The sequence below is a fragment of the Podarcis liolepis genome (genome assembly GCF_965112155.1).
Source record: "Podarcis liolepis genome assembly, chromosome: 13".
In the NCBI taxonomy this organism is placed as follows: Eukaryota; Metazoa; Chordata; class Lepidosauria; order Squamata; family Lacertidae; genus Podarcis; species Podarcis liolepis.
Window position 1 is genome coordinate 5,157,187 of NC_139573.1, and position 13,067 is coordinate 5,170,253.

General features: G+C 51.1%; 1 protein-coding gene across 2 annotated transcripts in view; it reads left to right on the forward strand.

Moving 5' to 3' along the window:
- The window catches only part of CNTROB (centrobin, centriole duplication and spindle assembly protein), a 35,648-nt gene that overhangs the window by 1,507 nt on the left and 21,074 nt on the right, over positions 1-13,067 (forward strand). For both annotated transcript variants that reach the window (XM_083472541.1, XM_083472542.1), the window contains exons 3-7: positions 64-157; positions 1,891-1,969; positions 4,148-4,313; positions 9,947-10,063; positions 11,438-11,554. In XM_083472541.1, the coding sequence (XP_083328667.1) occupies positions 64-157; positions 1,891-1,969; positions 4,148-4,313; positions 9,947-10,063; positions 11,438-11,554 (573 nt within the window). The remainder of the gene's footprint in view (positions 1-63; positions 158-1,890; positions 1,970-4,147; positions 4,314-9,946; positions 10,064-11,437; positions 11,555-13,067) is intronic.

Consider the following 13,067-nt stretch of genomic DNA (forward strand, 5'->3'; position numbering starts at 1 on the left):
TGGCTGGGGAGAGGCTGGAGAAGCAGGATGAAACACCCAGGCCTCTTTCATTCTCTCCTGCAGGGTCCTGCCGTCGAGTCCCGCCACATCTCTGAGATGGAGAACGTGCGCTGCCATCTGCAAGGCATGCTTCGTGGGTCCAGGGATGCTGCTCATGGTGAGAGTACCAAAAATTTTGTTGTCGTTTAGTCGTGTCCGACTCTTCGTGACCCCCGGACCAGAGCACGCCAGTCTTCCACTGCCTCCCGCAGTTTGGTCAAACTCATGCTGGTCGCTTCGAGAACACTGTCCCACCATCTCGTCCTCTGTTGTCCCCTTCTCCTTGGGCCCTCCATCTTTTCCAACATCAGGGTCTTTTCCAGGGAGTTTTCTCTTCTCACGAGGTGGCCAAAGTATTGGAGTCTCAGCTTCAGGATCTGTCCTTCCAGTGAGCACTCAGGGCTGATTTCCTTCAGAATGGATAGGTTTGATCTTCTTGTAGTCCTTGGGACTCTCAAGAGTCTCCTCCAGCATCATAATTCAAAGGCATCAATTCTTCGGCGATCGGCCTTCTTTATGGTCCAGCTCTCACTTCCATACATCACTACTGGGAAAACCATAGCTTTAACTATACGGACCTTTGTTGGCAAGGTGATGTCTCTGCTTTTTAAGATGTTGTCTAGGTTTGTCATTGCTTTTCTCCCAAGAAGCAGGCGTCTTTTAATTTCGTGGCTGCTGTCACCATCTGCAGTGATCATGGAGCCCAAGAAAGTAAAATCTCTCACTGCCTCCATTTCTTCCCCTTCTGTTTGCCAGGAGGTGATGGGACCAGTGGCCATGATCTTCATTTTTTTGATGTTGAGCTTCAAACCATATTTTGCGCTCTCCTCTTTCACCCTCATTAAAAGGTTCTTTAATTCCTCCTCACTTTCTGCCATCAAGGTTGTGTCATCTGCATATCTGAGGTTGTTGATATTTCTTCCGGCAATCTTAATTCCGGCTAGGGATTCATCCAGCCCAGCCTTTCGCATGATGAATTCTGCATATAAGTTAAACAAGCAGGGAGACAATGTACAGCCTTGTCGTACTCCTTTCCCAATTTTGAACCAATCAGTTGTTCCATATCCAGTTCTAACTGTAGCTTCTTGTCCCACATAGAGATTTCTCAGGAGACAGATGAGGTGACCAGGCACCCCCATTTCTTTAAGAACTTGCCATAGTTCAAGCCCCTTCACCACGGCAAGGCAGTGATCCATGAAGGGGGTACCAAAAATAGGATTTAAAAAAAGCTTTGTGTGGGGAACATGGTCCAACCAGACTTCCCTTTGGAGTAAAAGGTAAAGGTACCCCTGCCCGTACGGGCCAGTCTTGACAGACTCTAGGGTTGTGCGCTCATCTCTAGAGGCCGGGAGCCAGCGCTGTCCGCAGACACTTCCGGGTCACATGGCCAGCGTGGCGAAGCTAACTCTGGCGAGCCAGAGCCGCACATGGAAACGCCGTTTACCTTCCCGCTAGTAAGCAGTTCCTATTTATCTATTTGCACCCGGGGGTGCTTTTGAACTGCTAGGTTGACAGGCGCTGGGACTGAGCAACGGGAGCGCACCCCGCCGCGGGGATTCGAACCGCCGACCATGCGATCGGCAAGTCCTAGACGCTGAGGTTTTACCCACAGCGCCACCCGCGTCCCTTTGGAGAGACTCCCCTAAATCCTGGTCCTTTTTACTCACTGCCCTGCGTGGGACGCTTCCACTGCCACCCACCTCTTGATCTCTCATCTCACCCCTGAATCTAGCCAGCCTCCCAAGCAGGAACACTGGAAGTGGCCTTACACCAAAATCGGAGCCGGTTCTCCCTTCACCCCCAAAGCTGCTTCCGACCTGCAGACGACAATTTCCCCCTTTCTGCCTGCAGGGGATGCTGTGGCACTGCGGACCTTTGAGCGGAAAGACGATGACTCCTTTGAGAGTGACAGCACGACAGCCTTGCTCAAGTAAGTTCATCTCAGGACACGAACAGACTTCCTAGGGCTCTGGGCAGCGGTTGGTGTTTTTTTCTAAAAAGAAAAATAGGTGCTGCTACGCTGTGGAAGGCACAGCCGCCCGGAGGTGCTTTAGCGCAACCCTTTGAGCGCCAAAGCACATTCCAGGAAGGTGCCTGAGGATCATAAAAGTCATGCCAGAGCAGAGGCATTTGGGCAGAAGCGGCGGCAGTGAGATGGTGGCAGGGAAAAAGAGATAGCAGTATGCTATACTGATGCGTACCGACCGAAAAAAGAGCATTTGCTCTGGGTCAGTTGCTATTGTAGCCTTGAGGGGTTCCTGCTACACAGCTCTTCCCAGCCAGAAGCAGCTTCATCTCAGGAGACAGATAAACAACCCCGTTTAAGCTCTTGGGTGAATTTCAGATTCTGTTGAGGAGTCTTGATGTCTCGCCACATGCTGTTTTTTTGAAATCATTGGGGGGCCTTTGACAACCGTGGCTTAGTTTGCATGCTGCACAAACCTTGGTTCAGTCCTGAGCCTTGGTAATGTGCATGAGTTTCTGATTGGTTTTGCTTGGTGCATTCAGAGGCTCCTTCATGTCATGAGAAACCATGGTTCAGTGTTGCATGCAGATCAGAATTTACTTCTCTGCTTCCTCACACATTTGAAGGATGAATGGGGGTGCCTTCCCTTTAGCTAGGGTGTTGTTGTTTAGTCGTGACCGACTCTTCGTGACCCCCTGGACCAGAGCACGCCAGGCACTCCTGTTTTCCACTGCCTCCCGCAGTTTAGTCAAACTCATGCTGGTCGCTTTGAGAACACTGTCCCACCATCTCGTCCTCCGTCGTCCCCTTCCCCTTGTGCCCTCCATCTTTCCCAACATCAGGGTCTTTTCCAGGGAGTCTTCTCTTCCCATGAGGTGGCCAAAGTCTTGGAGCCTCAGCTTCAGGATCTGTCCTTCCAGTGAGCACTCAGGGCTGATTTCCTTCAGAATGGATACGTTTGATCTTCTTGCAGTCCATGGGACTCTCAAGAGTCTCCTCCAGCACCAGAATTCAAAGCTAGGGTAGATGATCTCATACAAAGCTTATCTTTGGATTCACGGATCTAGAGAGCAGAGGTGGAGAACTGGATCTGGCGGTGGGCCAGATCCCTTAACTCCACTACCCTCTGCAGGTCACCAACGTATCAATCACATGACATCACAGTGATGTGATTCCCCAACCCCCGGCCTAGCATAGAGCTTGCACCTCACTTTGAAGCCCTGTGGATCAGCTTTAAAGCACCGCACACAGCTCTGTGCCAGTCCCGAATATCAGCTGTTCTTGCACTTAAGCACCAACAACCAGCTGGTTGTCACGGCTTCACTGCGCGGCCATGCAGGGCATTGCAGGTGCGCCTGATTTGCAGCGCCTGCAACCCCCCTTTTTTTGGCTCAGTCCTGCCTGTACCTGCACCTCACATTGTGGCGTGGAACAGGTGGGCAAGGCTTGGCCAAACAAAGTCCTAAAAGGTAAAGGGACCCCTGACCATTAGGTCCAGTCGCAGACAACTCTGGGGTTGCGGCGCTCATCTCGCTTTATTGGCCGAGGGAGCTGGCGTACAGCTTCTGGGTCATGTGGCCAGCAGGACTAAGCCACCTCTGGTGAACCAGAGCAGCGCACGGAAACGCCGTTTACCTTCCCGCCGGAGCGGTACCTATTGATCTACTTGCACTTTGACGTGTTTTCGAACTGCTAGGTTGGCAGGAGCAGGGACCGAGCAATGGGAGCTCACCCCGTTGCGGGGATTCGAACCGCCGACCTTCTGATTGGCAAGTCCTAGGCTCTGTGGTTTAACCCACAGCGCCACCCGTGTCCTTAAGGTCCAGCTAATGAGGCCTGTGGGCCAGAAGTTACCCACGATAGAGAAATGCAGAGACCCCAGTGTAGGAGCAATATTGTAAAAGGAGGATCAGTAGACAGACGACAGCCCTTGGGGTGAAAGACCAGGAAGTGCTTCAGCCAACCCTGAAATGTTGAGAGAGAGCAGGCTCTAGAACTCCTGGGTCCTTGTCCTGGCATCTTGGGGATAGAAGATGCCGGAAGCTAAAGAGTAAGAGTGTCAGAAGGGTGGAGGGATCGAGTGTGGCTGGTTTTGAAGGAGCCTCTGTTGCCTTCATGTCCCCTTTCCGTTTGTCCCCTTAGCGCCAGGCCCCTGCAGGAGGTCTCTCCTCCTGGCTCCCTAGCTGGCTTCGAGCAGCTATTTCCCCGCTACACCAGTCTGCGCTTGGGCCAAGTCCGTGAGCACCCGCCATATGCCGACTCCCACCTGCTGAAGGACTCTTTGGACAAGGAGCAGGCCCGGCGGAAGGTGAGTGGCACCAGACAGCTGTGGAGCCTGCCTTAAGGATTCACAAAGGATTGTGGCAGAATGAGGGAACGGGTGGCTTCTAGGACTGGGTCTGCTCTGTCCTCTTTTCCCCCCAAATTGCTTTTAAAAGTCACAGGCATTATCAAAGGTCAAAGCTAGATTACAGCAAGGCAATGAATTGATTTTAGAATGTATTTCAATTAATTGATTGTGATTTTATGTAAAGTGTGTTACTTTTACTGTTGTTAGCCGCTCTGAGCCTGGCTTCGGCTGGGGAGGGCGGGATATAAATAAAAAAATTATTATTATTATTAGTAGTAGTAATTAATTAAATAATTAAACGATTATTAATATTGTTATTAAGGGACGCGGGTGGCGCTGTGGGTAAAACCTCAGTGCCTAGGACTTGCCGATCGTATGGTCGGCGGTTCGAATTCCCGCAGCGGGGTGAGCTCCCGTCTTTCGGTCCCAGCTCCTGCCCACCTAGCAGTTCGAAAGCACCCCAAAGTGCAAGTAGATAAATAGGTACCACTTTATAGCGGGAAGGTAAACGGCGTTTCCGTGTGCTGCGCTGGTGCTGGCTTGCCAGAGCAGCTTCGTCACGCTGGCCACGTGACCCTGAAGTGTCTCCGGACAGCGCTGGCCCCCCGGCCTCTTAAGTGAGATGGGCGCACAACCCTAGAGTCGGACACGACTGGCCCGTACGGGCAGGGGTACCTTTACCTTTAATATTGTTATTATTTATACCCTGCCCATCTGACTGGGTTTCCCCAGCCATTCTGGGCGGCTCCCAACAGAATGTTAAAAACACGATAAAATTAAAAACGCGATGAACAAATAAAAAATTGCCACACTGAATTTTTTACTGATAAGAAAGGCTTTGGAAAATGAAAAGATCACAATTAGGAATGTCCTCAGTATCACCTGGATGTTTTTGCTTTCATTTTGAAAAGAATTGCGGAAAAAAAAATACTTTTTTGATACTATACTACACTGAAATGTTTCTTTGATTGTCCTTGAATCTTCCTGCCACACTTGCCATCCTCTCCTGCCACACCCTCTGAGAACCAGTGCCCTAAACAAAGAGATCCAACTGCTTGTGTATTTCTTTGCCGGGGGGAAATGCTCCATGCAGGCCAGTGTCTAGTAAAAAAAAACCACAGCCTAGTCCATTGGCCCATCGGCCTCACACCCCACCCCCCCTTCTCACCTGAGCCTCTCCTAATTGCCAGGATTACTGCTTTGCATTAGGCAACCAAAGAGGCTTGAAAGATGGACCAGTATGGCTGGAGGGGGGGCGGTATGAAGTAAGTGTCATGTGACCTGCGACTTTAAGTAAAGCTACTCGGACTTAGCCGGTATCATGCCCCATAATGAGCTTTCTGACCTTCCAGCCACGTGCCCCCCTACATTCACCTTCAACATGGGCAGAGTTCCATGGGCAGTTAGGAAGACGGGATCAGGGCTGCAAGCTGCGGTTGTTGCTGAACTGTAACCTCTCCACGAAAGAAACCAGGAGTCCTGACTTCTCTGGGGAAAGGGATAAGGTCCTCTCAGTGAATCGCAATGCTGGAAGGGGGCGGCAGCCGTATCCCTGATATGTGTCCAAACCCTTCAGAAAAGCCTCTGCTTTAAAAGGGTCAGCCGGTTTCACCGTCAAATCAAGGCTGCGTTTCCCGAATATGCAAGGAAGCGACGCTTGAGTTTGTATGTTCGTGTCAGCCCTGATCTTCAGCCAAAGGGAAGTGGAGCTGAACTTCTGGAGATCTTCAGAGTTCTCTGTGGCACCCATTTCTTCTCTCACCTCCAAAAAGCTTGCCAAGTAAAAAGATATTTGGTGGTGGTTTTTTTTAAAAAAACAATTTTATGCAAAATCAGCAGGAGGCCATGAGACTTTGCTTTGATTTCCATGATTTAGGATGCAGAATGTGGCTCCGTTCTGGGGCAGAACTTGAATTTGTTAAGCTTCACACAACCTGTACTTGCGACACCATAATAACTCATCTAGAAAATAACAGCTCCAGCTTCACTAGCATGGATATGGGTACCTGCTCTTTTCACAACAGGTGGGGAATATCCACTCTTTCCCCCCTCTTTAAGCTGGGGTGGGCAGGCTAAAGCCTTTGGGTGTGGTCTACTTTCCCTGTTGGGTTCTGGTCTCACTAGTTTCCAGTGGCCCAGCAATTAGTTTTCAGAATACAAGAGTGCCTAACACAGACTCTTGCAAAGGGTGAAATCATTCCTCGCTTGTGTCAGCTGCTCTGGAGTCGGCACTCATGGTCGTGAATATATGAAGTGCCTTTCTGGACGGGCCGAAGCATCCTTTGCAGATAACCTAATAAAAACCTGCCAGATCAGGCCAGCTCTCATCTAGCCCAACATCCTGTTCTCACAGTGGCCGACCAGATCCCTGTGGGAAACCTGCAAGCAGGATTGGAGCACGGCCACCCTCCCTTCCTGTGATTTCTAGCAACTGGTATTTGCTTCCTCAAATTCTGGAGGCAGAGCACAGCCATCGCGAGCCCTCTCCGCAGTGAATTTGTCTAATCCTCTTTTAAAGTCATCTAGGTTGCTGGCCATCGCTGCCTCCTCTGGGAGGGAGTTCTGTAGTTTAACTGCGTGCTCCTTTTGTCCATCCTAAACTTCCGACATTCAGAGACCTGCTCAAGGGGCAGCTCTTAGGCTGTGCGCAAAAGGCACAGGCACCTCATTTGTGCCCAACCCTTGCTTTTAATCCCCTCTTCGGTGCATTTTAAAGGCGTGCTCTCAAGTACCCGCTCTTGTCATTGTTATCCCCCTGCCCTCCAGCTTGTGTTCAGCCTCCTTCCAAACCTGCAAACAGAATCCTGCCTCCACCTCGTTCTCCTCTCTTGTCCTAACCATCTTCCGGAGGACAAGGGAGCCAAGTGGGTGGTGGCGATGATGGCAGAGGAGGCCAGCCCTGACCAGGAGGAGGTGCTGGCGGGCCGCAGACCCATCCCACGTGCCGGTGGAACAAGCCTGACCTTGGTGATGTTGCTGCCGAGCGCCTTGCCCGGCTTTAAGCTGCTTGCTGGGGTGGGTGGAGGGCTAGCCGGCCCCCTCCCGAGGCTCAATTTAGCCCTCTAAGCCTATTAGAGCGCAGGAGCCTGCTCTGCCTGGCCCAGGTGCTGCCGGGAACCCAAAGTAAGCTCCAGGGCTCTGAGAGCTGTTCCAGAAAGTCCTGGAACTTCCTGGGAGGAATATTCTGGAGGACTCAAATCTCGGCCTTTCTGGGAGGCAGGTGGGAGTGTGTGGGTGAGGCGGCTTCTGCGCCATTGCGTTGCCCATGCAAAGGAGTTATCGTATTTTTCGCTCTATAAGACGCACCTAGTTTTTGGAGGAGGAAAACAAGGAAAAAAATATTCTGAATCTCAGAAGCCATAAGGGATCGCTGCGCAGAGAAAGTAGCGATCCCTCTTGCTGTTCTGGCTTCTGGGATAGCTGCGCAGCCTGCATTCGCTCCATAAGACACACACACGTTCCCCCTTACTTTTTAGGAGGGAAAAAGTGAGTCTTATAGAGCAAAAAATACGGTATGTCCTTTTGAGCAGCCACTGAACACCAGGGCTTACTTTTTAAAAGAGTATCCGTTGCTCACTCGTGAAATGAGAGCTTTCCCTCCTTCTTGGTCCCAGAGCAGCAAAGAGCGGCACCCATCTATTAGGGCTTTTTTGCTCTATGCCTGAGCCCAATACACCCACACCTCACTGAATACACTTGGAACTCTCATTCCTTGGACACCCTGGGCTGATTCATGCCAGGCTACATTTCGGTGGCGCATTTGCCACAGGGTGGTCCCCGGTGTATCCAAAACAGGTGCCCCACCGTTCAGCTATGCCCCTCCCCCAAGAAGTGCCCGGCCAACCTAGGAGTCAGACTCAGGTCTGCAGCATGATAGGCAGGGATGCCAGTCCCTCTGCTACAAACACTGCCTGTAACACAGCGTTGTGATAAGTGTGTCTGGGTGGGAGGAGAACGGACTACTCGCTGGGACGTGGCAACTTGCAGTGGGACTGCAGGAAGGCACTTTTGGTAGAAGCAGGTGCAACATCTCAACGGACGTCTGGCTGGCTAAAAGCAACTCCAGTCCCAGTTTAACGAGGCCTGGGAGTATATTGTGACACTGAAAAGTCATATGAATCGGGCCCGGACAGGTCTGCCTCGGGAAAGCCTTCCTGATTCAAGGCTCCCTAGCCCAAGAAGCCCCCTCAGTGGGGCTTGAGGGCCACTGACTAATATCGTAACAGATGGGCAGGTCCGCCCTGAGATGCAAGTGATACTGTCGCTGGCTCTCTTCCAAGCCCAATTAAACACATTTTTATTCTCCTGTGGTTTTCTGGTGTTTTTTTACAGGGGATTGATCTGCTACGAGTACTATAGCTGTAGTACTGCTGAAGATGGATCTGCTGCCAAGTCATAGATAGCTCAGCTACAAATCTCTTTTTTTTTAATCAAATAAATTTTATTAGTATTTTCCACACAACAACATGAAAAATATCGAAAAATAACAATACACAACGCACAAAAACCAACATTCGAAAAACTAAAAAAGCAACAACAACTAAAAAAACCAAAACAAATCCATATCTTACAAGTTAATAATATAAACACTAAAAAAAGAAAAGGAAAATGTTTTGTTTTGTAGCTCAGCTGCAAATCTGTTGTTTTGCTGAATTATTATGATTGCTTTAAATACTGATTATGCTTATCTGTATTGGGGGGGGGGAATTTCTGGGAGTTTATCCCTGATGCTCATGCCCATTAACAGCCACTGGACCCAGATGTGGACAACAATGTCTGGCCACTGGCCAGATCACTATCCCCCCCCCCCCCCGTTTGGCCCAGCATGATGGGCAAAGGTACAGCCTACAAAGCTCTGGTCAATCAGCTGACTGTCACCTCTTGCAAAGCCCTGTGCCACAGATCAGCTGATCAGTGGTGCCTGGAAACGCCCCCATGGCCAAGCCAGGTCTTCACCTGCCCCGCACCTGACATCTGGTGGGAGCAGCTGGACCAAATAGGGAGGCCTGGTGGGTCTCATCATATTCGCAGGCCAAAGAGTCCTCCCTGCTGCCCTAGGCTAACCCAAGACAGCCAAGTCTGGGGCGGGATGGGGGAGACTGTTTCCTTCCAAACAGTTTGCTCATGCAAACCGGGCAGAGCAAGGCTTGCTTCTGTCTGCCGCAGAGGGGACTTATTCTGCTCTTGGAGGCAGAGGAGAACTCCGCTTCCACTGAGCAGGGTGCTCCGTGTAGGACAGGAGAGAAGCAGCGACTGAACACCTGTATTTATAAGAGGATATAAACAGGGCAGAAGTAAGGCATGGCCTCCTGAATAATCCCCAGGACTGGCTCAGGTCCCGGAAATCTTCATCTTTCATTTTAGCTGTTAGGGGTTTGACTGATATCAAAGTTTCCATTGCTCAGGACTGGGGGGGGGGGGGAGAGACGGGGGGAGAACCTGGAAGAATGGTATATCAGTGGGGGTTCTTGGAAAGGAGCCGGGACTTGAGTTGCCCCTTCCGCAAGAATCCTTTCCTACCTCCCCTAGCCCAAATGCTTCACCCTTCCCTTCCGCAACCACTGAACTCTTGACCTCTTCCTCCCACCCAGCACTGCGAGCGGCACATCCACGCCTTGCAGAACCGCATCCTGGAGCTGCAGCAGCAGCTGGCCGTCGCCGTCTCGGCGGACAAGAAGAAAGACAGCATGATAGAGCAGCTGGATAAGGTGAGCCTTCGACACGACAGGTGGGTGGGTGGGTGGCCAAGATGCCCAGAGACAGGCTGGCCCAGGAGCAGCAGCGGCGGCAGGTGGCTTGGAGTTGGAGCATCATTGCTGGAGCCACGGGGAGCCCAGGGCATGGAGGCAGGAGGCCTCTGAATACAAGGGACTGGGGAGTGCAGGTGAGGAGAGCGCTGCTGCTGCTGGTGTGGTCAGGTCCTGCTTGTGGACCACGGTGAGAAGAGGATGGTGGACTAGAGGGGCCTCATCTGGCAGAGCTCCTTTCATCATTTTTAAATGTAGCAGCTGCTGGTCTTAGCAACTGCAGGGAGGGCAGTTCTTTACAATCTTCTGACCCCTGGGGTGCAGGAACCTTTGGCCCTCCCAGCTGAACTACAATGCCCACCAGTCCCAGCAAAGCACGGCCCAATAGTTGGGGGTGATGGGAGCTGTAGTTCAGCAGCGTCTGGAGGACCAAAGGCTCCCCACACTGACAGTAGCACCTCCCTACTGCACCCCTGAATGCTCTTTTCAGTAAAGCCTGATGACTGGGGCTGTTTCAAAGGCAGAACTTGCAGCACCTGCCCAGGTCAACAACTTAGCCCATTCATTCATTCATTCATTCTATTTCTAGGCCACTTTCGACTTGCGCACGTATCACAAACCAGCTTACAAACAATAACGTAGCATCACAATTGCAACATGGATCCTATAGAATAATTAGCGAATCCTCAGTAAAGCAATTGCAAATCACCAGCGAAATGAGGACCTCCTATAAAACGCTGTTAACGAAACAGCTAAAAAATAAGCAAAATGGCAGAGCCACAACGAAGGTCATATTATAAGATTCACAAAGCCTTACAGCTCTCATAATCCACAAAACAATATTAATATTAGCAAACTCGCAACCGAAAACAAACTAAGCACTGTCCAATTGCATCCAAGGCTTGAACAAGGGTCTCGGGTGTTTCCCAGAGAGCTCCCCTGCCTTGCTTGGGCTCTCAGGTTCATTGTACGGGTCCCAAAAGTACATTTGCTGGAGTCTCAATGCTCTAGTCACCTCTGCATATAAAGGAAACAAGAACAACCCTCATATTGAGTATTTACCCCTGGAATGGAATCGAGCCCCCAGCTGCTTGTTGGTCAGTTCAGAACAAGCCCTTTGCAAGCAAGCAAGCAGTGGTTGAGTCCAGGCCAGAAAGATGGCCTTCCAGGGAACAGAGCGGAAAATTGACTACAGTTTCAACAATACACCAGTTCTCTCTCACTGCCCAAAGAGCGAGGGATCTCTTTACAGCTGGGGAACCCCCTGGATCCCTGCTGGGGCGGGGGGGGGGCAGGGAAGACAGCCAGTTGAGCCTTTCATTCTCCTTTCCACAGACCCTGGCCAAAGTGGTGGAGGGCTGGAACCGGCACGAGGCTGAGCGAACGGCGACGCTACGCAGGCTGCAGACGGAGAAGGAAGGGCTTGAGCAGGCGCTGGGGAAGCAGAAGGAGGTGGGGTTTTGGGCCACGGATCTCAGCAGGGCAGCAAGAGGGTGGGGTTCCAGCTTTGCCCATCGGTAGGCAGGCGCATGGGGCCACCAGGAAATTTGGAGAGAGGCACTCTGGTGGTGCTGTGGGTTAAACCACAGAGCCTAGGACTTGCCGATCAGAAGGTCGGCGGTTCGAATCCCTGCGACTGGGTGAGCTCCTGTTGCTCAGTCCCATCTGCCAACCTAGCAGTTCGAAAGCATATCAAAGTGCAAGTAGATAAATAGGTATCTCTCTGGCGGGAAGGTAAACGGCGTTTCCGTGCGCTGCTCTGGTTTGCCAGAAGCGGCTTAGTCATGCTTGCCACATGACCCAGAAGCTGTACGCCGGCTCCCTCGGCCAATAAAGCGAGTCGGCCAAAACTGGACCTAATGGTTAGGGGTCCCTTTACCTTTACCTTTGCATTTTGTAGCTGCGCTGGATCAACTATGAGGCAGAATGGGGCAGTCCCCTCCCTGTTGCTCTTGTACACAACCTCCCCTTTTTTCTGTGTTGGTGGTCAGAGCTATATATGCCACACAGGACCCTGTGCTTGTCGCCCGAAGCTCTTCTCTGTGTCCCTCTCCCCGAGAGGTTTGGTGGGTGGCAACACGAGAACAGGCCTTTTTGGTGGTGGCTCCCCAAGTGTGGAATGCTCTCGCCCGAGAGGCTCACCTGGCGACATCATTATGTCTTTAGGCACCAGGCGAAAACATCCTCTTTTACTCAGTCCTTTAGCCGTTAAATAATCTATGGGGGGGGGGACTGTTATTATGCTTACAGTGGTACCTCTGGTTACATACTTAATTCGTTCCAGAGGTCCGTTCTTAACCTGAAACTCTTCTTAACCTGAAGACCACTTTAGCTAATGGGGCCTCCCGCTGCTGCCGCGCTGCGGCGGCGCGATTTCTGTTCTCATCCTGAAGCAAAGTTCTTAACCCGAGGTAATATTTCTGGGTTAGCGGAGTCTGTAACCTGAAGTGTATGTAACCTGAAGCGTATGTAACCCGAGGTACCACTGTACTTTATCATGGTGCTTTTTATTATGCCTTTATCATTGTGCTCCGTAAAATGTGTTCTTAATGTTGTACACCGTCCTGGGGTCTTTTGATAAAAGGTCTATAAATCAGAATAATAGTAATAATAATAATAGGCTCAGGGGCTGCTGAATCTCCCCATTGAGATTCGCTCTCCTCTCTCTCTCTGGGATGGGCTAAGGGGGGGGGGCACCATCTTGCCTTTTGCTTCAGGCAGCGAAATGTCCCAGGCAGGCCTGGACGGAACCAGCAACCCATCACCCTGGGTCTAGGAAGGACAGAATAGAATTTTATTATTACGGTCACAGACCAAAAGCCCGGTAAGGTATCTTTGGGGGTGGTTATTATGGTCACAGACCAGTTCTGGGTCACTTACAAAATCAGGAAAAATCATAAAACACAATGGTCTAGGAAGGAGGCAGCTGGGGGCCCTCTCTGTCTTCGGGAAATGGCTAACTCTT